The following is a 27,866-nucleotide window of genomic DNA, read 5'->3' as shown; positions in this document are numbered from 1 at the left end:
GAAACTTGGATCATTTCAAAGATTAAAACAGAGAATTTCGAGAGGGAAAGTTGATCATTTCAAAGATTAAAACGGAGAATTTTGAGGGGAAAAGTTGGATAATTTCGGAGATAAAAACGGAGAATATCTCCACTAACCGAGTGTTCCATCCAGCCACTGGTGTCCCTCAATCAGCTGATCAATCATCGCAAAGTAGTGAGCGTTCGCCTCGTCCGTCATCACCCACCCCCCGGTAACTATCTCTAGCTGGCCCTTAGACAACAACCTGTAAATACAAACATGTTAAAGTTAAGATAGAGCACATTGATTTATTAATCACCCCCCTCCCCCAGTAACTATCTCTAGCTGGCCCTTAGAGAACAACCTGTAAACACAAATATGTTAAAGTTAAAGTTTGTTTTTGTCTGCAAATTGATTTAATAATTGTCAGCTATAGATTGTCAAACATTTGACAATTCTGACATAGTCTTAGAGAGGAAATCTGCTACATTTTTCCATTAGTAGCAAGGGATCTTTTATACTAAACATCCCACAGACAGGATAGCACATACCACGACCTTTGATTTACCAGTCATGGTGCACTGGCTGACCCTAGTCCAGGCTAGGTAACATAAAACCAAAAACTGGGTCATACTATTTTTAGCTCAAAAGTTTCATACTTCACAAAGTAAAAATATTTAATTACAAACCTTTTCACTCGATTTCTCATGGCCTCGTCTATTTCGTTCCACCAAAGTGAGAAAAATGAGATCTCTGCGTAGATGAATTTTCTACGCACGTCTTCTTCTAATTTCGGAACCATGTTCTCAAATATCTTCCTTGTCTGCAGCTTGTAGTAGTCTTCAAAAGTTCTCAGCCATCCTAGATACAAAACAAGACACAAAATGAAACAAAACAAATATTGTAGATTACAATATATACAAAGAAAAAAAAAAAAAATGTTTTATTTAACGACGCACTCAACACATTTTATTTACGGTTATATGGCGTCAGACATATGGTTAAGGACCACACAGATTTTTGAGAGGAAACATGTTACCGCCACTTCATGGGCTACTCTTTTCGATTAGCATCAAGGGATCCTTTTATATGCTAAATACTAATGTGTGCATATATGATGCCTCATACAAGAAATTAAGGGAAGGAAGGAAAGAAATGTTTTAATACATTTTATTTACAGTTATCTGGCGTCAGACAAAATAGATATTGAGAGAAAACCTGCTGTCGCCACTACATGGGCTACTCTTTCCGATTAGCAGCAAGTGATCTTTTATTTGCGCTTCCCACAGGCAGGATAGCACAAACCATGGCCTTTGTTGAACCAGTTATGGATCACTGGTCGGTGCAAGTGGTTTACACCTACCCACTGAGCCTTGCGGAGCACTCACTCAGGGTTTGGAGTCAGTATCTGGATTAAAAATGCCATGCCTCGACTGGGATCCGAACCCAGTACTTACCAACGTGTAGACCGATGGCCTACCACGACGCCACCGAGGCCGGTACAATATATACAATGCATATACATATATAAACACAAAATTAAATAACACAGTTGCCAGAACTTAAGTGAGAATATATCATACCATAACACTTCCCTCCTTCATGTCTTAACAGGTTAAACTTTCTTTTGTTTACAGACACATAGATTTATTAATTATCAGCTATTGGATGTCAAACATTTGGTAATTGTGACTTATAGTCTTAGAGAGGAAACCTGCTAAAAAAAAAATTATTAGTACCAAGGAATTTTTTTATATGCACCATCCCACAGACATGATAGCTCATATCATGGCCTTTGATATACCAGTTGTGGTGCACTGGCTGGAACGAGAAATAGCCCAATGGACAAACTGACGGGGATCGATCCTAACTCGACCGTACATCAAGCGAGCACTTTACCACTGGGCTACATCCCAATCTTTATAATGAACAATACCAAAAACTCAAAATAAATTATATTATCATATAATCCAATAAAATAGCATTATGCATGCAAGATATTTTTTTAGATCACATATTTTTGGAATTCGATAACTTTGCAAATTAGATGCAAACTAACCAGGTCACAATTGACAACCAAATGAATAAATGTGAATTAAGTTAAATTAAAGCAGAGTACTGCTAAATCTGTACATGTCCCCTACCAGGTCCAACAAATTTCCATATCTCCTAATTTCAAGGGCCATAACTGTGTGAAAAAAAATAGGTAATTCACCATGAAAGTCAAACTTGATCTGTAGCAGTACAAAATAAAACTATACACAAAATTGCAAAACAGAAGTGTGGAAAACTATATGTGGGACAGACAGAGAGACAGACAGACAGACAGAAGACTGGAGATGAAACCTATAGTCCCCTCAGGTTAGACTGACAGGGGACTAATAAGGAAGGAAGGAAGGAAGGAAGGAAGGAAGGAAATGTTTTATTTAACGACGCACTCAACACATTTTATTTACGGTTATATGGCGACAGACATATGGCTATGAACCACACAGATATTGAGAGATGAAACCCGCTGTCACCACTTCATGGGCTACTCTTTTCAATTAGCAGCAAGGATTCTTTTATATGCACCATCCCACAGACAGGATAGCACATGCCACGGCCTTTGATATACCAGTCGTGGTGCACTGGCTGGAGCGAGAAATAGCCCAATGGCCCCACCAACGGGGATCGATCCCAGACGAAACAGGGGACTAATAAAGTCCTACCAGTGCCGTTGTGTGAATGAGAGACACAAATACTATTGAGGTCATTAACCATGTAAGGGACACAAATACTCATAATTTATTGTTGTGTAAATCCAAGGCCGTGGTGTGTGCTATCCTGTCTGTGGGATGGTGCATCTAAAAGATCCCTTGCTACTAATGGAAAAATGTAGCCGGTTTCCTCTCTAAGACTATATGTCAAAATTACCAAATGTTTGACATCCAATAGCCGATGATTAATAAATCAATGTGCTCTAGTGGTGTCATTAAATAAAACAAACTTTTTATCAACTGGACAATGGAAACATGAAAACTGCATCAGTGATGTTATTGTGACAGACCGGCCTTGGTGGCGGCATGGTTAGACCATCGGTCTACAGGTTGGTAGGTACTGGGTTCGGATCCCAGTCGAGACATGGGATTTTTAATTCAGATACCGATTCCAAACCCTGAGTGAGTGCTCCACAAGGTTCAATGGGTAGGTGTAAACCACTTGCACCAACCAGTGATCCATAACTGGTTCAATAAAGGCCATGGCTTGTGCTATCCTGCCTGTGGGAAGCGCAAATAAAAGATCCATAAAAGAGTAGCCTATGTGGCGACAGCTGGTTTCCTCTAAAAAAACAGTGTCAGAATGACCATATGATTGACGTCCAATAGCCGATGATAAGATAAAAAATCAATGTGCTCTAGCGCGTCGTTAAATAAAACAAACTACTTTTTTTTCATTGTGACAGTTGTAAGCAACCTAGCTTAACACTTGCATTGTGCTCATTGTGTGCGGTGAAATGTTTTATTGTTGTGTAAATAAATACAAATAAAATACTACATGTATACCGGGGTCGGTATGCGAGTGTGGGACGACGAACACTTGTAGTTTGTTGTTTTGGTTCCACTGGTTGACGTTGTACTGAATGTCCCAGCCTTGTTTCCACACCCCGCCGTCCGGGTCGTCAAACTTGTTCTCATCAAATACCTGCGACATCTGAAAATTAAACGTTTAAATGTTTGTAATCAGACTCGTTTGTTTTTTAAACTAAGGGAATTAAAAGTCACAGACCCTATAGTTTGTATCCGTGTAAACAGAAACCAAGTTTGGTTAATCTACAAAACTGTAACATAAATGTTAAAGTTACTTAAGGACTGTCTGTTATTTCTTTTACGTTCATCGGAGTATGAGAAAGAAAAAAATCTGCAAACTGTGAATCAGTGATTTTTATTGTTATACCCATATGAATGTAAAAGAAATAACAGACAATCTTTATAATTAAATTTTAAACATACTTACTAATAATAACATTAAAAGTAAATATTTTACTTTGAATTATTTTTTGGTTCTAAACAATAACGCTCTATAACACAAATTTGTTCAATATAAAGAGATGTTATCAGGTATGATGTTCCATGACAACATTACATTTACATTGATCATGAAATTAGCAGACTCATGTTGCTATGGCGGGACAATGGCAGGGCTTCTAGAATCTTTATAAAATCCACTAGCCATGGGATCAGTGATTATTTAAATTTACTAGCTACGATTTAAAATTCACTAGCCCTACTTTACTAAATAATAATAATTATCAGATATGTCACCTAAAGAGGGAGATAGAGCTTAAAAACATGAACATGGGTCAGGATATTCAAATTTACAAAACAGACTTAACTGCAACATTTGACCTTCTTTTTTTCCACTAGACGTCGGGCATGGCAATAGTAGTTATTTACTAGCCCAACACTGAATATCACTAGCCATGGGAGTGGGGCTACCATAATCTAGAAGCTCTGCTAGACGTCGGGCATGGCAATAGTAGTCATTTACTAGCCCAACACTGAATATCACTAGCCATGGGAGTGGGGCTACCATAATCTAGAAGCTCTGCTAGACGTCGGGCATGGCAATAGTAGTCATTTACTAGCCCAACACTGAATATCACTAGCCATGGGAGTGGGGCTACCATAATCTAGAAGCTCTGCTAGACGTCGGGCATGGCAATAGTAGTTATTTACTGGCCCAACACTGAATATCACTAGCCATGGGAGTGGGGCTACCATAATCTAGAAGCTCTGCTAGACGTCGGGCATGGCAATAGTAGTTAATTACTAGCCCAACACTGAATATCACTAGCCATGGGAGTGGGGCTACCATAATCTAGAAGCTCTGCTAGACGTCGGGCATGGCAATAGTAGTTATTTACTAGCCCAACACTGAATATCACTAGCCATGGGAGTGGGGCTACCATAATCTAGAAGCTCTGCTAGATGTCGGGCATGGCAATAGTAGTTAATTACTAGCCCAACACTGAATATCACTAGCCATGGGAGTGGGGCTACCATAATCTAGAAGCTCTGCTAGACGTCGGGCATGGCAATAGTAGTTATTTACTAGCCCAACACTGAATATCACTAGCCATGGGAGTGGGGCTACCATAATCTAGAAGCCCTGCTAGACGTCGGGCATGGCAATAGTAGTTATTTAGCATGGGCGGGGCCACCGGGGTGGTTGCCCTGGGCACAAAATTCTGAACTGGTGAAAGGGACTCTGGGAGTGCTAACGGTCCACTGGTTAGGGGGTGCAATACTTGTCTTGCCCCGGGGTGCTGGCAGCCCACACTACGCCACTGATCACTAGCTATGGGAGTGGGGCTACCATAATCAAGACGCCCTGAATGGGATGACATTAAATTTTAATGAATGTAACAGAAATTTAATTATAACAGAGTGAAACAAGAGCCTGTGACATTGAAATGGGGAAACACCCTTTAAAAGACTAAAACTCATCTCCATGACCATTACTTCTCAGAGATATATGCGTTTTTAGAATTATGAAAAATACATTTCATGGCATTACGAATACTAGGATGGCACAAACACTTTGGAAATGGATATTCTAAACAACCAAACAAATCAATTGTATGATTTCAATCTTCAAAAATGGCTCCAAGAGTAAATATCCATCGTGAAATCGTTTTCATTGTCACTCGCTAAATCTCGTAACAACTGAAAATTATTTCACTCAAGACATAAACATGATACAAAATCATGGAAGTTTGTTTAATATTCTATAAAATTTATGATCCGTGATTTAAACAAGAACAGAGAAAATAGCGATGTAGGGAGATCAGCCTTAATTTAGGCTCATGCTTGTTGGCCGATTCCAAAACTGCATATTTAACAGTTAATAACAGGGCAAGCTCTGGGTGAGCAGAAACATTCGCTAAATCATCTATTTAAACTTCAAAAATTGCAAAAACCCATTTATTTTCTAAAAAAATAACAATCAATTTACATAAAATTTATTCGCCAAATTAAAATAAAATTTGCCAATTGTTTTTCAAATTCGCAACTGGCGAATTTGGCAAGTGCCAGAGCTAGCCCTGAATAAATATCGTTTAAAAAAAAAAAAAAAAAAAGGCGAATGGTTCTTACCTTAATGTCGGCCGTCAATATCGGTTTCTCCGCCAGCGAGCAGACCTCATGTTCGACCTCGGACACGGCAAACTTCATGACGCTATACCTCTCCTCATCCTTCGCAATGCCCTGCACCACGGTGGCAACTGGTCTGTCGGTCAGTCGCTGTGTGTGCACCACATCAACAACCTCCCCAAGCCGCTCCAGCCCGGTGTTGTCTCCCTTGACCAATTTGCGGACCGTTTCTTTGATCTGTTTGATCACCTCGTGGTTGCGCACCGTGTCCTCTTCGATCTTCTTGATCTTCCGTTCCAGAGTGTCGAGACTTTGCTGAAAATAATCACAGAGAACATTAGTGAGAACGTTTTTTGTTTAGTGATACCACAAGATGGGCAGGATTTAGCTTCGTCGGTTGAGCACTCGTCTGAGGTGCTTGTGTCGCACGATCTTAAATTCCAGTGTATCAAGACTTTGCTAAAAGTGATCACAGACAACAAAAGTTGAAAAGTTTTTTGAGGTAGCGGGATTTAGTTCAGTCGGTTGAGTGCTCGCCTGATTTGCTTGTGTCGCACGACCGTCTGCTTCAGTGTGTCGAGATTTTGCTAAAAATAATCAGAGAACTTTAGTTAAAATGTTTTTTTAGTGATACCACAAGAGGGGCGGGATTTAGCTCAGTCGGTTGAGTGCTCGCCTGAGAACCGTGGGTCGCACGACCGTCTGCTCCAGTGTGTTGACTTTGCTGAAAATAATCACAGAGAACATTAGTTAAAATGTTTTTTGTTTAGTGAGGGGTGGGATTTAGATCAGTTGGTTGAGTGCTCGTCTGGGGTGCTTGTGACATATGATCTTCTATTCCAATGTGTCAAGACTAAAATAATCACATTCTTCTTCTTTTTTTTAACAATGCACTCAACACATTTTTTTTACAGTTATATGGCATCGGACATATGGTTAAGGACAACACAGATATTGAGAGAGGAAACCCGCTGTTGCCACCTTATGGGCTACTCTTTTCGATTAGCAAGGGATCTATTATATGCACCATCCCACAGACAGGATAGTACATACCATGGCCTTACTTACACCAGTTAGTGAGAGAGAAGATGGTGTAGCTTGGTCTTACACCTACCCATTGAGTCGTTAAAACTTGCTCTGGGTGGGAGCCGGTACTGGTCTGCAACCTCAGTACCTACCAGCCTCATATCCGACGGCTTAACCACGACACCACCAGGCTGGTTATTCGTTCTTCACCCACTTGTACTTTAAATATGAAAAACTACCTAAATTAGGCACGTAACTTTAATTATACAAACCATGAATCTTGTGGCCGTCTTCAGGTTCAAATGTCCACGTCTGTGCGTCCCGATGTAACCACGGTAACTAATTAAAGTGAGGAGGTTAATGAGAACAAACACACCGAAGAGGTACTGAATGAAGGAGACTTTCTTGACGCGACTCCGCCACCCGTCCAGCGAATTCCGATAACGCGGCATCGCCACCTATTGATCAGTTACCATGGCAACCTCACATAAATGTCACAACAATACGGCAGTCCTGCATAATTCCCCTACCTATGGTATAAGAATTATGTTTCAATTTTTTAAGAAAATTTAGATACATGTATGTATAACAATGTTCACAAACTGCATAAAATCACTTCGCTATATATTGCTATATGATCTTATACTAAATTTGTGACTGTTATACATCGGGTATACCGTATACATAAATATACTTACAAATAACATCCTTTAAAAAAAAAAAAATGCACAAACATAAAACAATATACATGTACATTGTAGCTCCACATAACGAAAAATCAATTTCTCTTATCCTCATTAAACTGGGATAGATTTTTCATAATGATACACATACATACATGTATGCATGTGTGTCTTTCTATGAATTTAATCAAAGGTGTGTAGACAGGCAGAAAAATAGATAGCTCACAATGCACAAACTGTTTACAGACAATACCTGTATGTTTCACAAGTACATGCATGTTGATTTTGCTATCCATCTTATTTTTTTAGAGTATATTCCAGATTGCCTCATTATCTTCAAGAATGATAATAAAAAACATAAGTTTTTATCTGTGTTTGTCTCAGTGGCGGATCCCGAAAATCCATTTCGGGGGGGGGGGGGGGGGGGGGGGGGCAATGACATTAGGCAGAATGCCAATGGAACTTTGAGGGAGATTTGGAGGGGATCGTAAACAAATGAAAATCAATATATAAGATTATTATAAATGTCGCAAAATTTAGGGGGGGGGGGGGGGCAGGCCTTAGATCCACCTCTGAAGTTGCATTATGTTGTGAGTCTCATAAGGATCTAATTACAAAGCTACTTGTACATGTATATCTTCTCAGTTTTTTAATATTTGCTTCCATTGAACTTCAACTCCTTGCACCATCAAGTACATGTACTTCAACTCGAGTTGAACCATCAAATACTTCTGAATCAACTCCTAGAACCATCAATTACTTCTGAATCAACTCCTAGAACCATCAATTACTTCTGAATCAACTCCTATAGAACAGGGTTGCAAAAAAGCATGATATTTATTTTTTAAATAAAAAAAAATTGATTTTTTTTTTATTGAAATCAGATTTTTTTTATTTAAATCAGATTTATTTGATTTTAATTTTTTTTACTTTAATTTGGAGCTTCTGAATTGAATACTTGCTCCCTATTAAATACACAATTTGGAAGCTTCACTGCATTCTGAAAGGAAATACCTCGAACATCTAGAAATGAGTTAACAAAATGTATTTTGGGGATTATTGAGTTAATGTTTAAGTACTTGGTGTTTAGCCAGGATGGCTATATAAGGTGATTTGACACATGAAGTCAGTGACTTCAAGTCACATCTGTTAGATCTGACTCTAGAGCATCCCCAAATTCGTCCAATTTACCACATTAAAGTAGAGTGGCTTCACTTGACACCTTCTATTGTGTTGATCTCCCAGGATCATCCCAACCATAGATTTGGGGGAATTGTCACTGATCAGTATGACTTGTTAGACTACATGGTGTTGAAATCTAATTGCAATTCAATTATAAATATATGTAAAAATAATTATCTAGCGTAAGTAACAATTGATTTTAAATAACACTTCGTTTTTTGTACTGCAAGTTAATTGATAAATCAAATAATCAATAAAAATAAATGCAATAATCATAAAAATCAAATGAAACATAATAAAAAATAAAAAATCGAAATGCATGATTTAAATCAAACAACTCTGCTATAGAACCAATTACTTCTGAATCAACTCCTAGAACTATCAGTTACTTCTGAATCAACTTCCAGACCCATCAATTACTTCTGAATCAACTGCCAGAACCCTCAGTTACTTCAACGCTTAGAATGTCAGCCACTTCATCTCCTATAGAACCATCAATTACTTCAACTCTTAGAACTATCAACTACTTCTGAATCAACTCCTTGAACCCTCAATGACTTCAACTCCTAGAATCATCAATTACTTCTGAATCAACTCCCACATGGAGAACCCTCAATCAATTTAACTCCTGGAACTCTTAATTACCTCAAATCCGTGAACTACCAATTATTTCAACTCTTAGAACCCTGAATTGATTTTTACTGCATAGAACTCTCAATTGTGTCAACTCTCAATCACATCAACTCCTAGAACTCTCAATCACATCAACTCTCAGAACTCTCAATCACATCAACTCCCAGAACTCTCAATCACATCAACTCCCAGAACTCTCAATCACATCAACTCCTAGAACTCTCAATCACATCAACTTCCAGAACTCTCAATCACATCAACTCCTAGAACTCTCAGTAACCTTTATGACTTATTCACATTGGATGCGGAACAGCGAGTGCATTTCGACCCGTGTGTCTGTATGCTGCAGGTGCCAAGTGTTGAAAGCATTTACCCAGGCTGTGTTGGGACCGCTAGTGGTAAAACCATTTCAATGCATTTTTCATATTAAATTATGTATGCAAAGTAGAGCTTTGTTTGAACATTTCTGTAAGAGATATGCACTTATCACGGCCATAAACGCTAAGCATTATGGGTCTATTAGTATTATATAGTGATACATTCCGATTTTAATATTGATATTCAAAGTGCTTCTAACGTGGCATACACAGGGAATCTAACATTAATGATATTAGAAATAAGTTAAATGAATGATGATGACAGTCTCATTTCAATATCCTGCCAGTTCAAGGTACAACAGATGTTTGCCAGACTTCTGTGTAGTGTGAAGTATATACATGCATACACATGGCATACACACATATATGTCACACCTGCTACATACAGCACTTTGATCCCACTGTTGAAACCAATGATGTTAACATGAATTATATTCAGCCTCATTCAGATTACATTCTACATTATTGTAGCTAGCACCACTCCCATGGCTAGTGATATTCAATGTTGGGCTAGTAAATAACTACTATTGCCATGCCCCACGGCTAGTGAAAATATTTGGTCAAATGTTGCAGTTAAGTCTATTTTGTAAATATGACTATCCTGTCCCCACCCCCATCCCCCAATGTTAGTGTTTTTAAGCACTATCTCTCCCTCCTTAGGTGACATCCGATTATTACTATATTATTTAGTAAAATTGTATTAACTTAAAAGTAAAGTTGGGCTAGTGAATTTTTAATTGTGGCTAATACATTTTTGAAATCACTGATCCCATGGCTAGTGGATTTGATAAAAGTTCTAGAGGCCCTGCCATTGGTCCAGATACACACTAGAAATCAGGCCAGCGCTCTAATACCCTGTTAACTTTTCCATCTACAGGAGCCTATAATATCAAAATGATTGCATATATACGACCAAATCAGTCGCAGGGTTTCTGCCACAGGGTGAAATGGGTATGGCGCAATGCATACCCAAATGTTTTTGCAGATTTTATTTCTTTAAGTTTACCTTTTGACAAAATTACTGACTCTTGTCATTACTGTATGATTTTCTTAACCCTAACCCGAAACCTAACCCATTTTCTTTCTGGGGGAGGCCCCCAAAATCCCTTATCGATTGTAGTTGCATTCAGCACACACATTGTAAATATTCAATTTTATAGCTCCATATACCCAAACATTTCTTTCTGTCAGAAACACTGGGTCGCTATGCAGAGGGCTGTTCACAAACAACGACATACACATGTATTAATATTAATGAATTTAGCGAGACCATACAAAACGCTAATATTTTATGAGCTAATTTAAAAGACCTATATGAGACTGTTCTGAAAAACTGTTGTGTAACTGTTTTGATAGTGAACACACAACAATGGTTTCATGCTATTGGTGATAAAAATAATTAGTCACTGTTAGCACCCTTAAGGAAATGAAAATACAGCACGTCAGGACTTCTGCTAGAAAGAAATGTTTGGCTATGGCTCTATATGGAATTGAATATTTACAAAATGTGTGATGAATGCAACCGCAGTTGACAGGAGTTATTGGGGGGGGGGGGGGAGGGGGGCTTGGTTTAGTGTTAGGGTTAAGAAAATCATACAGTAATGATAAAGAGTCAGTAATTTTGTCAAAAGTTAAACTTAAAAGAAACAAAATCTGAAAACATTTGGGTATGGTGCCATACCTGTTTTACCCTCTGGCAGAAACTCTGCAGGTAATTGTTAATGTGAATGCATAACTTTCTAATATCAGATGAGAAAGGTGCCTGCATGTTATACAGTACTGCAATTTTCTACTAAATTTAATTGTCTGTAAGCTTCATAATGTATCAAGAGTACACTCTTTCAGCCTGTGAAACAACTTAAGCTGGGTGGGTTTGTTTGGGGTGGGGGTGGGGGTTCTGAGGGGGTTGTTGATTTTTTTTGGAGGGGGTAATGTTCAATAATGCTGACCTCAATAAAGTTTTATGTTGCTAATAAAGTTAGTTTGTTTTGTTTAACGACACAACTAGAGCCCATTGATTTATTAATCATCGGCTATTGGATGTCAAACATTTGGTAATTTTGACATACATGTAGTCTTAGAGAGGAAACCCGCTACATTTTCCCTTGTTACTAATTCTTTGATAGATGCACCATCCCACAGACAGGATAGTACATACCATGGCCTTTGATATAACAGTTGTGGTGCACTGGCTGAAACAAGAAATATAGCCCAATGCATGGGACCACCGACGGAGATCGATCCTAAACCGACCGTGCATCAAGCGAGTGCTTTACGACTGGGGTACATCCCATCTCCTAATATGTTGCCAATATGTAATGGCTGCAAGATGTTTCTATAGAAGGGGAGCAACATCACAAAAGAAGGAAGGAATGTTTTACTTAATGACATACATGTACTCAACACATTTTCAAAACGTTTTTATAATAATATGGAGTTGCACATACATGTATGCGGAGTTATCAGTAATGATTAGAGTTATCTTTCCTTGGGAACAGGTGTAGAGACAGAACTTGATCTGAGAGTTGTAAAATTTACACAAAATAAGAGACCACATTTTACCACAAAAATTACAGTGGAGGACATTTAATTCTTAAATAAAAGAAGAAATACAGTATTCTATAAATTCAAATTAATTGAATTTCGTCACTTTACATCTCTTACAATAACACTAAACTGGGTATATGACTTTTCCTGTTTTCAGAACGCTGGGAAAATTCACCTGAATGTGTTTGAAGAAAATCTGGTGATTAATTTTTTTTTAATTTTTTCGAAATTTTGGATTTCAAGTGAGATTACGTGAGATTATTTGTGAACGAAGCCAAAACAAGGGTATGAAGAATGACTGCTGTTGACCGTAGATGCAAGGGATCTTTTATATGCACTTTCTTACAAACAGGAAAGCAAGTACCACTACCTTAGTTACAAGTGGTTCTTAATTAATGATTCATTTTATAATTACGAAATTGTTGAATGCCCCCACACCCTACCCAGGCTATCCCTAAGCAGGCACTCTGACACCATATAACCGTAAATAAAATGTGTTGAGTGTGTCGTTAAATAAAACATTTCCTTCCTTCCTTCCTTCCCTAAGCAGGCACAGATCCAGAGGGGGGTCAAGGAGATCCGGACCCTCCACTGCTCAGGGCAACTCTTTTTTTTCACTTATTTTAATGAATGAATAGGCACTCTTAAATATTTTTCATTTAATAATAAGTTGCATATGAACTCCCAGCCACCCCCAACCCCCATTGCAAAAAAATTCTGGAACCGCACCTGCTGAGTGTTAGGTTTACTGCACTTAAAACTATGATAATCCCAACACATATGTGTACAATGTAGTACTGCAGTTTCAAGTTATCTGCATCATGTATCACATCTAAGGGGGCAGGACTCATCTGATGCGCGGTCAGTCTGTGATCGATCCCCGTTGGTAGGCCCATTAGGCTATTTCTCGTGTGCACATAGCCAATGCACGACGACTTGTATATCAAAGGCTGTGGTATGTGCTATCCTGTCTATGGGATGGTGCATATAAAATACTCCTTGCTACTAATAGAAAAATGTAGTGGGTTTCCTTTCTTAGATTATGTCAAAATTATCAAATGTTTGACATCCAATAGCCAATGATTAATAAATCAATGTGCTCTAGTGGTGTTGTTAAACAAAACAAACTTTACCTTTACTTATGTGGACAAATGACATATTGATAACAATTATACATACATATATATATGTAGTGCTTAATATTGTCACAGGGAATGACTTTTATCTACAAGTTTTTTGTGGGTTTTTTTGAGACAACTGTTTTCTAAATTGCACACAAAAATAGTATTTTGTTTATTATTTCAAAAACACTTTAAAAACTTTTGTTGTTACATCAAAGCAAACTGATATTATTTACCAAAAAAAAGTTTTTAACAGGATGTTACACAGAAGGTACTGCACCGATTTATAAAACTTAGATCACACAACTTTTGCAGTAAAACTTGTCAAACAAAAAGAGAAATACACAACATACTTGTATGACTGAGCTACAAATATAGATGACTACTCAAATCTACTATATACACACACACACATTCATACATATAGGCCAACAGTAAAATCCACTTTAAAAAACTGAACTGCACCATTGAACACAAAATGTGAAATCCTCAAAAATGTCTCACTGATAATAAAAAAACCTGTTACTGACACCTAGTAACTCCACATGTCCTTGTAAAAACACCCGGATAACAACAACACAAGACTTTTGCCCACTGAAGTGGATCCAAGCATAAAATGCATACAGTCCAGTTTCCCCACACAATTATAAGCTCAATATTTGGCAATCACAAACAGAGTGCACGTAGACTTCATGAATCTGATTTATCGTATAGTCCACCCTTAATCCATCCTGGTTTATTTTATCTTGGGTCTATCAAGAGAATAGACTTGACCCAGGCTCTTTGAAGTGACAAAAAAAGAATCAAGGCTGATGAAGGATATAGATTACATACTACATAGGATGTGGTGGAGGAGTGGGGTAAGGGTGGGGTGGTTTGGGGTGGGTGTTGGTGTTCCTGAAGTAATTGTTTTGCACACACATACTACCCATAAACTAAATGTAATCTGTATTTTAAATATGCACAGTGAATAAAAATGAACCCATCAGGTCTATGATGATAATACAATGTAAAGCAAAACCGGCAGATATGTCTGTCACAGTTGAGTTGTTTTAAAAGCACACCTGTCCCAGCCTTACAATATCATATACTACATTCTAAACAAATGCACCTGCTGTAATGACAGGACCATAAATATAGACCCATAAAAATGTTATCTGAAGTGGTGGGGGTGCACACTGGGGTGGCGCAGATGGTACGGTCCACTTTTCAAAGAGGTGTGGCATGGGCATACCACTTTTTGTTTGTGGGGGTGTGGATATATTTGTTTTATCTGTGAAAATGTCCTTCACCGGTGAAATTCGAAAGCAGTCTGGCAACATCGAGCTGTACCACTATTTTGTACACAGTCATTGTGCCGTCTTTGGCATATTAGCCTGATTAATGTTATTTCTTTTACATTCATCGGAATATAATTAAATTTCCATTACATTCATTACAACATAACATCATCCCATTGGTCCAGACGTAGCAACGGGAGTTTGTTCTTTTCTCCATGAACGTAAAAATTATGTTGAACATCATATCTGATGACGTCATTTTATATGGGCAAGTTATTGTTTATGCAGGGCTAGTTCTGGGTGATCAGAAAATTTCGCCAAATAATCTCAAAAATGCAAAACCTATAGCCAACAAAATAGCAATTACTACACAAATTGTTTTCGCCAAATTAAAATAAAATTTGCCAGTTGTTCGTAAAATTCGCAATTGGTGAATTTCAGAGCTAACCCTATTATGGACCAAAAGTAATTCAAAATAAAGAATGAAGTTTTAGTGTTATTATTAGCAAGTGTTATTCAAATTTAATTATAAATATTGTCTGTTATTTCTTTTGAATTCATTTGGGTATGAAAAAAAAAAAATCATCTGCAAACTTATGTGAAAACGGCTTCACCGATTCACACAGTTCATACCTCGAGGAACATAAAAGAAATAACAAACAATCCTTAAATGAATAAACAAAAATCATCCACAAACTGAATCAGCAAAGCAATTCACACATTAGATTTGCAGATGATTTGTTGGGGGTTTTCATACCCAGATGAACGTAAAAAAACAACAACAGACAAACGTTATAATTAAATTCGAAAATAACTAATTTAAAAGTTCATATTTTATTTTTGATTATTTTTGGGATCTAAACAGTAAAGCTGAGTAAGACAAAATACCTATTGCTACGGCTGGCCCAATGGGATGACGTTATATTGTAATGAATGTAACAGAAATTTAATTATATATTATTGAAACTGAGAGGCATAAATAATACAGTGAGTATTTCATTGAAGATTTCATATGTAATATTTATGTGGAGGACAGGATATAGCCCAGTGGTAAAGCACTCGCTTGATGTGCAGTCCGTCTGGTATCGATCCCCATCTGTGGGCCCATTGGGCTATTTCTCGCTCCAGCCGGTGCACTATGACTTGTATATATATCAAAGGCCATGGTATGTGCTATCCTGTCTATGGGATGGTGCATATAAAATACTTCTTGCTACTAATGGAAAAATGTAGCGGGTTTCCTTTCTTAGACTGTATGTAAAAATTATCAAATGTTTGACATCCAATAGCCAATGATTAATAAATCAATGTGCTCTAGTGGTGTTGTTAAACAAAACAAACTTTACTTTTACTTATGTGGACAAATGACATATTGATAACAATTATTGTAACTAAAACAGAATTTTTTTCAAACTGGAATTTTTTTTTTTAACAAAGTCTTTGAAGCAAAAAAAACACCAATTGGTACAGCATATTGCATAACTTTATCAATCTTTTTGCATGTGTGTTGCCTGCACTCGAATCCCTATAAAAGCAACTTTTTGTTCTGCCCTTCTTCAATATGCCATGATAAATAATGCTGGAAAAAAACCCATACTGTTTAAAGTTTTATTACAAAAAAACCACCACCATGCAAGTTGCATGTGGGGTGTTTTGTCAAACGCATTATATTCAGTTCTTTTTCCCGATTTGAACAATATCTTCTTTCAGTTACAGTTGTTACAGTTATTTATTTATTTATGAATACAGTATTTTATTTATTACACCGCACATCAATGAAAAAAAAATCGCACAGAATTACTTCCAAAATAACTAAACATGACACGAAAATACACACATTAAAGTCCGGGAAAATTACATCGCTTACCAAATAACGTCATTTATTTTAGCAAAATGACACCATGTTGTGTAACTTCATTTAGCTATTTACCAATGAAACTTCGCATTCCTATGCAACACATCTATCAATGAAGTTTACACAAATAATATTATAAACCTATTCAACTTGCAGGACTTCTGGATTATGGTAGCCCCATTCCCATGGCTAGTGATATTCAGTGTTGGGCTAGTAAATAACTACTATTGCCATGCCCGACAGGGCTTCTGGATTATGGTAGCCCCATTCCCATAGCTAGTGATATTCAGTGTTGGGCTAGTAAATAACTACTATTGCCATGCCCAACAGGACTTCTGGATTATGGTAGCCCCACTCCCATGGCTAGTGATATTCAGTGTTGGGCTAGTAAATAACTACTATTGCCATGCCTGACGGGGCTTCTGGATTATGGTAGCCCCACTCCCATGGCTAGTGATATTCAGTGTTGGGCTAGTAAATAACTAATTGACATGCCTGACTGGATTGCCATGCCATGGCTAGTGATACAGTGTTGGGGTAAATAACTACTATTGACATGGATGACGGGGCTTCTGGATTATGGTAGCCCCACTCCCATGGCTAGTGATATTCAGTGTTGGGCTAGTAAATAACTACTATTGACATGCCTGACGGGGCTTCTGGATTATGGTAGCCCCACTCCCATGGCTAGTGATATTCAGTGTTGGGCTAGTAAATAACTACTATTGACATGCCTGACGGGGCTTCTGGATTATGGTAGCCCCACTCCCATGGCTAGTGATATTCAGTGTTGGGCTAGTAAATAACTACTATTGACATGCCTGACGGGGCTTCTGGATTATGGTAGCCCCACTCCCATGGCTAGTGATATTCAATGTTGGGCTAGTAAATAACTTCTATTGCCATGCCCGACGGGGCTTCTAGATTATGGTAGTCCCACTCCCATGGCTAGTGATATTCAGTGTTGGGCTAGTAAATAACTACTATTGCCATGCCCGAGGGGGCTTCTGGATTATGGTAGCCCCACTCCCATGGCTAGTGATATTCAGTGTTGGGCTAGTAAATAACTACTATTGCCATGCCCGACGGGGCTTCTGGATTATGGTAGCCCCACTCCCATGGCTAGTGATATTCAGTGTTGGGCTAGTAAATAACTACTATTGACATGCCCGACGGCTAGCAGAGCTTCTAGATTATGGTAGCCCCACTCCCATGGCTATAGTGATCAATATTCATTGTTGGACTAGTAAATAACTACTATTGCCATGCCCGACGGCTAGCAGACCTTCTAGATTATGGTAGCTAGCCCCACTCCCATGGCTAGTGATATTCAGTGTTGGGCTAGTAAATAACTTCCATTGCCATGCCCGACGGCTAGCAGAGCTTCTAGATTATGGTAGCCCCACTCCCATGGCTATAGTGATCAATATTCATTGTTGGACTAGTAAATAACTACTATTGCCATGCCCGACGGCTAGCAGACCTTCTAGATTATGGTAGCTAGCCCCACTCCCATGGCTAGTGATATTCAGTGTTGGGCTAGTAAATAACTTCCATTGCCATGCCCGACGGCTAGCAGAGCTTCTAGATTATGGTAGCCCCACTCCCATGGCTATAGTGATCAATATTCATTGTTGGACTAGTAAATAACTACTATTGCCATGCCCGACGGCTAGCAGACCTTCTAGATTATGGTAGCTAGCCCCACTCCCATGGCTAGTGATCAATATTCATTGTTGGGCTAGTAAATAACTACTATTGCCATGCCCGACGGCTAGCAGACCTTCTAGATTATGGTAGCCCCACTCCCATGGCTATAGTGATCAATATTCATTGTTGGACTAGTAAATAACTACTATTGCCATGCCCGACGGCTAGCAGACCTTCTAGATTATGGTAGCTAGCCCCACTCCCATGGCTAGTGATTAATATTCATTGTTGGGCTAGTAAATAACTACTATTGCCATGCCCGACGGCTAGTGAATTTTTTGGGGTAAAATGTTGCAGTTAAGTCTTATTTTGTAAATATGAATAAGCTGTCCCACTCCCATCCCCCTATGTTAGTGTTTTTAAGCTCTATCGATCTCCCTCTTCTGGTGACATGTCTGATAATTACTATTATTTAGTAAAATTGTATTAACTTAAAGTATAGTAGGGCTAATGAATTTTTAAAATAATTGATCCCATGGCTAGTGGATTTTATAAAAATTCTAGAAGCCCTGATTCAAGGCTAAACAAAATTATTAAAATATATATTTTGTTACATGTAAACTATATGCCTCTAACATTAATTATAATTAACATTAATTAATTATAACTTACAATATATGACACACTATTAATTATGACAAAACCTCTGCATGATTTTCGTTACGAGTGAATCAGAAATATTTGTTATATACAGGGAACAATTTAAAATTTGGGGGGGGGGGGGGGGCATGGCAAATATTATCTTTGGTTTTATAACAAAAATTAGGGCACCATATGGCATGTTGGAGGGGCACGAAGGAAAACATTTCCTTCAAAAGAGGGACACAAATTTAGGCAGCTTACTTTCTATCAAGTTTGTGAGACAGAAATGGTTTCACCTCCTGCAATGTAGCTTCCTGAGTCGCTGTTGATGGATGTTAAACACAAATAAATTTTAAAAGAAAACTTCCAAGAAATATGGGTGTACTTACACTTTATTTGACAAGGTCAGTAAAACAATGTTGTGGGACAAGGAAGAATACACATATATATACTGCGTTCAAGCTATAGTTGATTACATGTTTTAGATTTGGAGTCCGGTTGTGGTGATAAAAAACGCTGTCTCTGTCAAGTCTTCTTTGGAACCCCAAAGCTTGACAGCCAGTGTTGCTCCGTTAGGCCAGTGGCGGTGCTTCATCCTGGCTTCATCGTAGAGGGGGCAGAATTGCTGGATGTGCTCTGGAGACTGTGGTCCTGTTCGACATGGACATTTATCAGTGTCTGCCAGTTTCAGGTGGTACATATGGGATCTACTATGGCAGTGACCGGTTCTTATAGCCTGAAAAGGGTTGTCTCTTGGTACATGTATCTCTACAGATGATGGATTGGATCCTTGGTTGTAGCATGGGGGTTATATATATATACAGTGCAACCCCTCAAAACCGGACCCTCGGTAAACCGAAATTCCCTCAAAACCGGACGTTTTACTTGGTCCCTATTTAAATATCTGTATAGAAGAGAACCTCTTCAAACCGGATCCCTCTTAAAACCAGACTTTTTACTTGGTCCCAAGGGTGTCCGGTTTAGAGGAGTTCCACTGTATATATATATACACAACATGGACTGTATGGGAAGGGCACGACTTCAGAGCAGGTAACATTTTAGGGCATAACGGCAAGTAAGGAGGGCAACGGTGCCATGGTGAAATTCGAACCCTGGTTATATATATAGTTTGCACACAGTAGCTCTACACATGCTCAGGCATTCCCGGTAACCCTTGGTTGAGCTTGTTTGAGCTTGGTTGAGCACAGTAATAAGACCTCTGCTCACGCATGTTTCATACAATTACAAACTGCATTAACTCAGTTTTTGCTTGTGCATTATATTTTCGACATCATTTACCCTAGAGGCTCCAGGGCTTCTAGAACTTTTATAACATCCACTAGCCACGGGATCAGTGATTTTTTTAATTTACTGGCCATGATTAAAAATTCACTAGCCCTACTTTACTTCAAGTTGATATAATTTTGCTAAATAATATTAAAAATCGGATATGTCACCTATAAAGAGAGACATACAGCTTTAAACCACTAACATTGGGTGATGGGTGTGGGGAGTAGGATATTCATATAAATTTACAAAATATACTTAACTGCAACATTTGACCCCCCAAAAAATCACTATCCTTTGGGCATGGCAACAGGAATTATTTACTAGCCCAACATTGAATATCACTAGCCATGTAGGGCTACCATAATCTAGAAGCCCTGCGGTTACCAGAATTTATTTAGCATTTATAACCAATTTTCAATTCTCATAACTGACGTTGGAATCTAATTAAAATTAGCTCCACTATTACATGTGGATCTAACAGCAGCTTGTTGGAGCTCATGTCCACTTGACCTTTCTTTCGACCAATCAAAACCTTACTTGCAAAATCATGCCAGTGATTTGAAAAGAATTTGAAAACATTTGCGATTATGCCGAGGGTATACGAAATGATTCGGGTGAATTACGAAGTATGTCATTAACTAATTTCAATATAAAATTTTATATAAAATGTTTCAAGACGGAAAAAAAACCTGATGGTATAGCCATAAAATCTATTTATACTAGTATACAATCCAGAGTTTATCACTGCACTTTTCCTCCTGTTTTTTCAAAATTGAAATAGACCAACAAGTTTGCCTATTGCATAAATAGTCTCATCCGATATTTTTAGAATTTGTATGCTCCCAGATAACGCTATAAAAGCCCAAGTGTAATTGGTCGATATTTAAATTTTTATTTATAGATGAAATGTCACCTGGACATGGGAGTCCACGCAATGCTGTTAGATCTACTGGTAAACCAGTAGATTTTAATAAGATTGCTGAGGTTGCATGTTTCCTACACTTTATTATTACGTAAGTACATTCCAGGAGCGTGACGTACTATAGCCCAGTGGTGGGCCGATTGGGCTATTTCTTGTTCCAGCCAGTGCACCATGACATGACATTATTTTTATTCCTAATATATATAATATTGACGATACCGAAATACACGAGGGTAATAATCTCTTTATCATATAATCTCAAGCTTAATACGTGTTTTTGTAAACTGTACACGCAACTTTAATTCCAGTCCGCCATTACTAGATATTCAAATGACATAAGAATATGTGTGGCGGTATATTTTTGAATGGAAATGAAGGCAAACTCGAATGACGTCATTTTGGATGTCCTTATTTCAAATCAAACTAGGGCTTAACGTTTTTTGTTTTTTTCAGTGTCAAATTGCCATTGAAATGTTTTTATTCGATGACTATAAATGCATATATGTCAATTATGGAGTGTCACACAAGTACGTTTGCTTAAATATCAATAAACCTTGTGCCGTGACCTCGATTAATTTACATCTAATTTGCAAAGTTATCAAATTTTTAAAGTATGTGATCTTAAAAATATCACATACTTTGATTGCACTGAAAATGTAAGATAATTATTATTCCTAATATATATTGACAATACCGAAAAACACTGATATATCAAAGGCAGGACTATAGCTCTGGGTCAGCAGAAAGTTATGACAAATCACACATGTATACATGTATGTATCTAGCTAGCAACTTTAAAAACTGCACATGTGCAGAAATTTAAGTTATCTTCTAACAAAATATAAATTATTTCATGAAATTATTTTGCCAAATTAAAATAATATTCGCCAATTGTTTTTGAAATTCATAACTGGCGAGTGCCAGAGCTAGCACCAAAAGGCTGTGGTATGTGCTATCCTGTCTATGGGAGGTTGCATATATATTTAAAAGATCATATATAAATATAAAAACTTATAAAAAATGTAGCGAGTTTCCTCTCATCATTACCAAATGTTTGACATCCAATAGCCAAGGAATAATAAATTAATGTGCTCTATGGCTGTCATTAAACAAAACAGTTAAACTAAATTCCACAATTTCCTAAGACCTTTTAAAGTAAATTTCCATGTCTTTTTTATTTTTTAAGGATTAATTTTCAAAGATTTTACAATGATTTGATGTCATTTCTAAATGAAGTGTTTTTAAAAACATTTTGTTTTCCATATATATATATGTATGTATGTATGTATGTATACAGTGTATGTAGTTCATCAAGATTAACTTTGTCTACAAGTGCAAGCAATTTGGTAGTGCTTGCACTTGTAGACAAGTTAATCTTGATGAACTAGTATGTATGTATATGTGTCACGTGTGTATATATATATATATATATATATATATATATATATATAACTTTCAGTGATCAAACTCAGGCCTCTTAAAACTGCAAGAACAATAGTTTTGTTTGCACGTTGGTCGCACAAATTTAATTTTGCATTTAACCTATTTTTTTTTCGCACAAAATTTGGAGCATCATTTACTTCCAAGGATATAATGGGGTTTTTTTAGGCAGAAAGAGTTCCGTATGTTCCTCACTATTGGGGTATTGAATTAGCCATATGAACTGGGTATTGCATTAAACACTACAAACGACGTAGTGCTAGGCCTGGATTTGAACTCCAGACCATCGGGACTGTAGCCGAGCACTGTATCCACTCGACCACGAGTGGGTCAACAAGTGAAACTGCATTTTAATACTTATAAATCTCATAGGTGTATTTTGACGGAATGAACCAAATGTCTACGGAATAAAACGAAGATTTAGTCCCATGATGCCTCATTCTGTCTTCTGTGCTATATTTCTTCCAAAAGCACCATCAAAAGCAACCTTATGGAGGAAATTTTACACAGAATAGTCAAAATGTCTAATTTTTCAAAGGCAAAACATAGCGATACTGGATTACGAAATATAAACATTATGCTGGTTTTATAGAACAAATTGTTTTAAAATATATTGTATTCTCGGAACCGGCGTGACATCACACGGCCTAGTTACCGATCATCCGGGTCTTTGGGGGTGAAGCAAAGCCTTAGTGATTACTGGTTTACATAGAATAAAGTTATCATATTAACTTTTTACATGCCTTACATATTGTCATTTATTTTCTGTAGCTAACACATAGTTGCAATACGTCTTATGTGTATTATAACAGCTTGGGTTGCCATATAAGAGAAACGAACAACAGGAATCTGAATTAGTATAATCTATATTTAGTACCGATGTGTTTCCGTGTACTTTGAATGTCGAGGGGACAGGGCAGGTTGGGCAGAATATAATTTTTGTTGATGCAATTTTCAGGTAATGTTAATTATAAATTTTAACAATTTTGAAATGATAAGATACTTATTAATATAATAAGTATGATGTGGGCTACAAAATATATAATTTGTATTTATAATAAAATTTGTATGCATGATTAAGTTAATTATTTTTATGATTTAATAATTATTTTATTTCCAAATAATATGTAATAATTAAACAATGGCAAAGTTGTTACTTAACAAGTTCAAAATTACAATAGTATTATTGTCATATCTTATTATATATATAGAAGTATTGGCAACAGTATAATGTTCTACTGAATACATTCTTTTATTCTTAAAACAAAATACAGTTTCTTAAAATAATGAAATGCTTTTGTTTTTACAGATTGCAAAATTACCACATGATGTTGCCCTTCCTTACCGCTTGAATGCAGGCAACAAAAAATAGCAACAATAAAATATAGCCATCCTCAGACCTAGACATCTAGGGGGAGCAATATCTCTCTCTACTTACCCATCACACCTGAGATTAGTTTCAAGGAGAATAATATATAGTTTCCTTTGGCATGTGAATTTATATACATGTAGTATCAATATGGTAATATTTTAAATTGCCCCCCATAAACTACATTAGGGAGCAAATAATCAGTTCCCTCAGTTATTTTCATGTCGAGGTCTACAACCTAATAAAACATAAGTGTTACCTCGTCGAACAAACATGCAAATTTAGTAATAAAACACAAAAACTTACCTGAGTAAATAATGGTTAATATATATATAATATTGGTGTTGTTTTATATCTAGTCACAATGGATATTGCAGATATTTTCTTGTTCAGTCTTGTGCTGTATTGGAATTGTTATTGCAGTTCAATTTAAGTAATATCTACAAAACTAATTTTTAATAGTATACAGCTGGAGAAAGGAGGCAAATATCATGGTTGTTAATAAACTGATCTATATCGGTATGCCTTCTACTAGACTACACATATTTAACCTAAGTTGCTTTTAACCCGGGTTAAATTACCTCATGTAGATGCACTTATGTAGCATATTCAAGGAAAATATATGAATGAGATAGTTAAATGCTATATTCTCCATGTCAAACAGTGTTTTCAAAATGGAAAACAAATATCAGATATGGCAGTTGACCATTCATTTTATTGCAGGTAATTTCTAAAGCAGATTACACACACACAAACACTGAACTGTAGAATACCATGAAACTACATATATATGTAAAAAGGTAAGTCCTCTAACTTTAACAAGTAAAATTTACAAATGTACCACAACCACCAAATTACATTGATCCACAATAGAATAGATTTTTATGTATTTTTAGATTTATGTATGTGTAGTGTTTTCCCTAGCTTGTTTTAGCACGGTGCAGCACCATGCCTTAATCAGCACCATGCTGCCCTGAGATTAAATAAGCCTTTTTCACTAATTAATTCTAAAATTGCCTTTATATTATAAAACACCCAAAAAGGTAATATTAATTAATAAAATATGCCTTTTACATCTTTTGCCATTCATTTATTAAAGCAAGCACATCAATTACATTAATGTTTATTTCAATTAATTTTTGTGTATTTTTAATGAAAAAAAAGTGCCCCGAAAATGGTGAAAATGCCCCAAAAGTGTTTGGTCTACAATGCCTTGACAAATTTCTAGGGAAATCACTAATGTGTGTGTGTGTATATATATATATATATATATATATATATGTATGTATGTATGTATATGTATACATATACATATATATAGATATATATACATATATATATATACACACACACATTAGTGATTTCCCTAGAAATTTGGTGCAGAGGGTAAATACACACACACATTAGTGATTTCCCTAGAAATTTGGTGCAGAGGGTAAATAATGTGTGTGTGCCTTTGTTTCAGTATATATATACTGAAACAAAGGCACACACACATTATTTACCCTCTGCACCAAAGTAAATACTAAACACACGGAGGGGGGGGGGGGGGGAAATGACCTATATTTTCTTACTGCAGGCCTGCTACAGACACATTTGCAAAAAATAATAATAATAAAGTTTAAACAAGAATTTAGGCCTATATTATAATTATTATATCATATGTGTGTAATTTAGCAGTATAAACTTATTTTAAAATTAAAAAATAAATAAATAAGATGTAGTAGCTGTGGTATGGCAAAATAAATACAAGTATAGATAATATCCAAGCAACTAAGATTAAATGAAAAATAAAGACCACACAAATTTAATGATAAAGGAATATACTCTTTATTCAAGAACTGGATGAATCGTTTTGTTGGGGGGTTTTTCATGGAAGACGATGGAATTGTGTATTTTATTTACAGTATAATGTGGGATTTTTATCACTGCATATGCTTTTACCATTTTGTTTGCTAAATTAATATCTGCTGGTGTCAACAAGCAACAGCATTAAAGTCAACGTAGTCACATTCTGTGAGGGAAGCCATGGAATTCCATCAGGTTTGTCGTTTTAATGACCCTACCCACAAGCGGCGCCTTGTCTCTTCTTTTGGAAATTTGTAAAACAAATTTTTTTTTAGCATCACGTTATGGTTTATGCAGCCAACTGCACAACATGTTTTAGGCATCGTGACCGTTAACTATTGTAAATGATCGACCAAAGTTGCCTCATTTCACTATCAAACCATACGTAACTAAGGAGAAGCTTCACCGCGTCACGTGATAAACAATGGCGGCCAGGGGTCGAAGTACCCGTATGTTCGGTTCCGAGAATATAACTATCGCAAACCCTAACCATAACCTTAAACTAATTCTAACAAATATTTCTTTAAAATTGTTATGAGGAACATAAGCATAAGGAACTTTTGCCAAAATATATAAGTCTTTCCAAAGTCATTGATAATACTTACTGTGTCGAGTTCCACGGGTTTGTTGGTGTTGATAGTTTCCAGCATTAAATAAAGCGAACAGAACATCACCAGGAAGAACACAAAACCCCAAACCACCATATACCGCTTCATTGTTTTGGTTTAATTTTAACACAAATACAACCACTCTATTGCTCTGTGTTCAGTCATCTAACTGAATTACACCAGATTTATATGAAAGTCATTTTTAGAGCAAAATTAAAATATTGAACGTGCAAAATTTTGCCAGAAGCAGCATGTATATGTGTACAGTGTGTTAAACGTCACAGGTTTGAGGGAAAACGTCACAGGTTTGGGGAAACGTCACTTTTTTTCCTTCTTTATGTTTTGAGCGTTCGATTTCTTCTGTCGTAAAAAATCCCTTCCTTATGATAAGATGATCCGCATAACACTACCAACGCGACACAGTTCGCAAAGAATATGAAATAAAGAAGGAAGGAAGGAAATGTTTTATTTAACAACACACTCATCATTACGATTATATGGTTACGGACCACACAGATATTGAGAGAGGAAACCCGCTGTCGCCATTTCATGGGCTACTCTTTTAGATTAGCAGCAAGGGATATTTTATATGCACCATCCCACAGACAGGATAGTACATACCACGGCCTTTGTTACAACATTTGTGGAGCACTGGCTGGAATGAGAAATAGCGCAATGGGCCCACCGACGGGGATCGATCCTAGATCAATCGCACATCAGGCGAGCGCTGTACCACTGAGCCTGCCTCGGAATAGGAAATAAATTCTGATGCTTAGTGGAAACCAATCAATTATTTATTAAAAATTGCTCTTTATTATTTTAATCAGGAGTGCAAAAATGTTGTGCTACTGGCCTAAAAGGTTAGGTATTCACTGAGTTTTATTTCCAAGGGGGCGACCTATTTGAGTGTTTTTGTGTGTGTTTTTTGTTGGTTTTGGGTGGGGGGTTTTTAAAACCTGGTGTCTGTGTTTGTTTGTGTGTGTGTGTGTGTGTGTGTGTGTGTGTGTGTGTGGGGGGTGGGGGGTTGTGGAGGGTTGGCAGTTGTGTGGGGGGGGGGGATGGGTTGTGGAGGTTTGGCAGTTTTGTAGTTTTTGTTTGTTTGTTTGGGTTGTTTTTTGGTTGGGGGGGGTAGAGTTCTTTGTTTCTTTGGTGGGTGGGGTTGTTGGGGTTTGTTGTTGTTTGTTTTTTTTTTTTTTTTGGGGGTTTGTTTTTTTTTTTGTTTTTGTTAGGGTGGTATTGGTGGTATGGGTTTTTTTTTT

The 27,866-nt window shown here is 37.0% G+C and overlaps 1 protein-coding gene across 2 annotated transcripts in view; it reads right to left on the bottom strand.

Annotated features, from left to right (window-relative positions):
• LOC121373761 (alpha-mannosidase 2x-like) overlaps positions 1-26,842 on the bottom strand; it is a 53,594-nt gene extending 26,752 nt beyond the window's left edge. The window contains exons 1-5 of one of the 2 annotated variants that reach the window (XM_041500516.1): positions 26,605-26,842; positions 6,138-6,449; positions 3,546-3,693; positions 690-861; positions 138-265 (exon numbers count right to left, since the gene is read on the bottom strand). In XM_041500516.1, coding sequence (XP_041356450.1) covers positions 138-265; positions 690-861; positions 3,546-3,693; positions 6,138-6,449; positions 26,605-26,715 — 871 coding nt within the window. In that variant the 5' untranslated portion in view covers positions 26,716-26,842. Of the gene's footprint in view, positions 1-137; positions 266-689; positions 862-3,545; positions 3,694-6,137; positions 6,450-7,432; positions 7,672-26,604 lie in introns of those variants that run through there. The other variant, XM_041500515.1, reaches the window with a different exon arrangement.
• Positions 26,843-27,866: the final 1,024 nt, after the last annotated feature.

The sequence above is a fragment of the Gigantopelta aegis genome, chromosome 5 (assembly GCF_016097555.1).
Source record: "Gigantopelta aegis isolate Gae_Host chromosome 5, Gae_host_genome, whole genome shotgun sequence".
Taxonomy (NCBI): domain Eukaryota; kingdom Metazoa; phylum Mollusca; class Gastropoda; order Neomphalida; family Peltospiridae; genus Gigantopelta; species Gigantopelta aegis.
The sequence above is the reverse complement of the archived record's forward strand: the minus strand, read 5'-3'. Positions and strand labels throughout refer to the sequence as shown.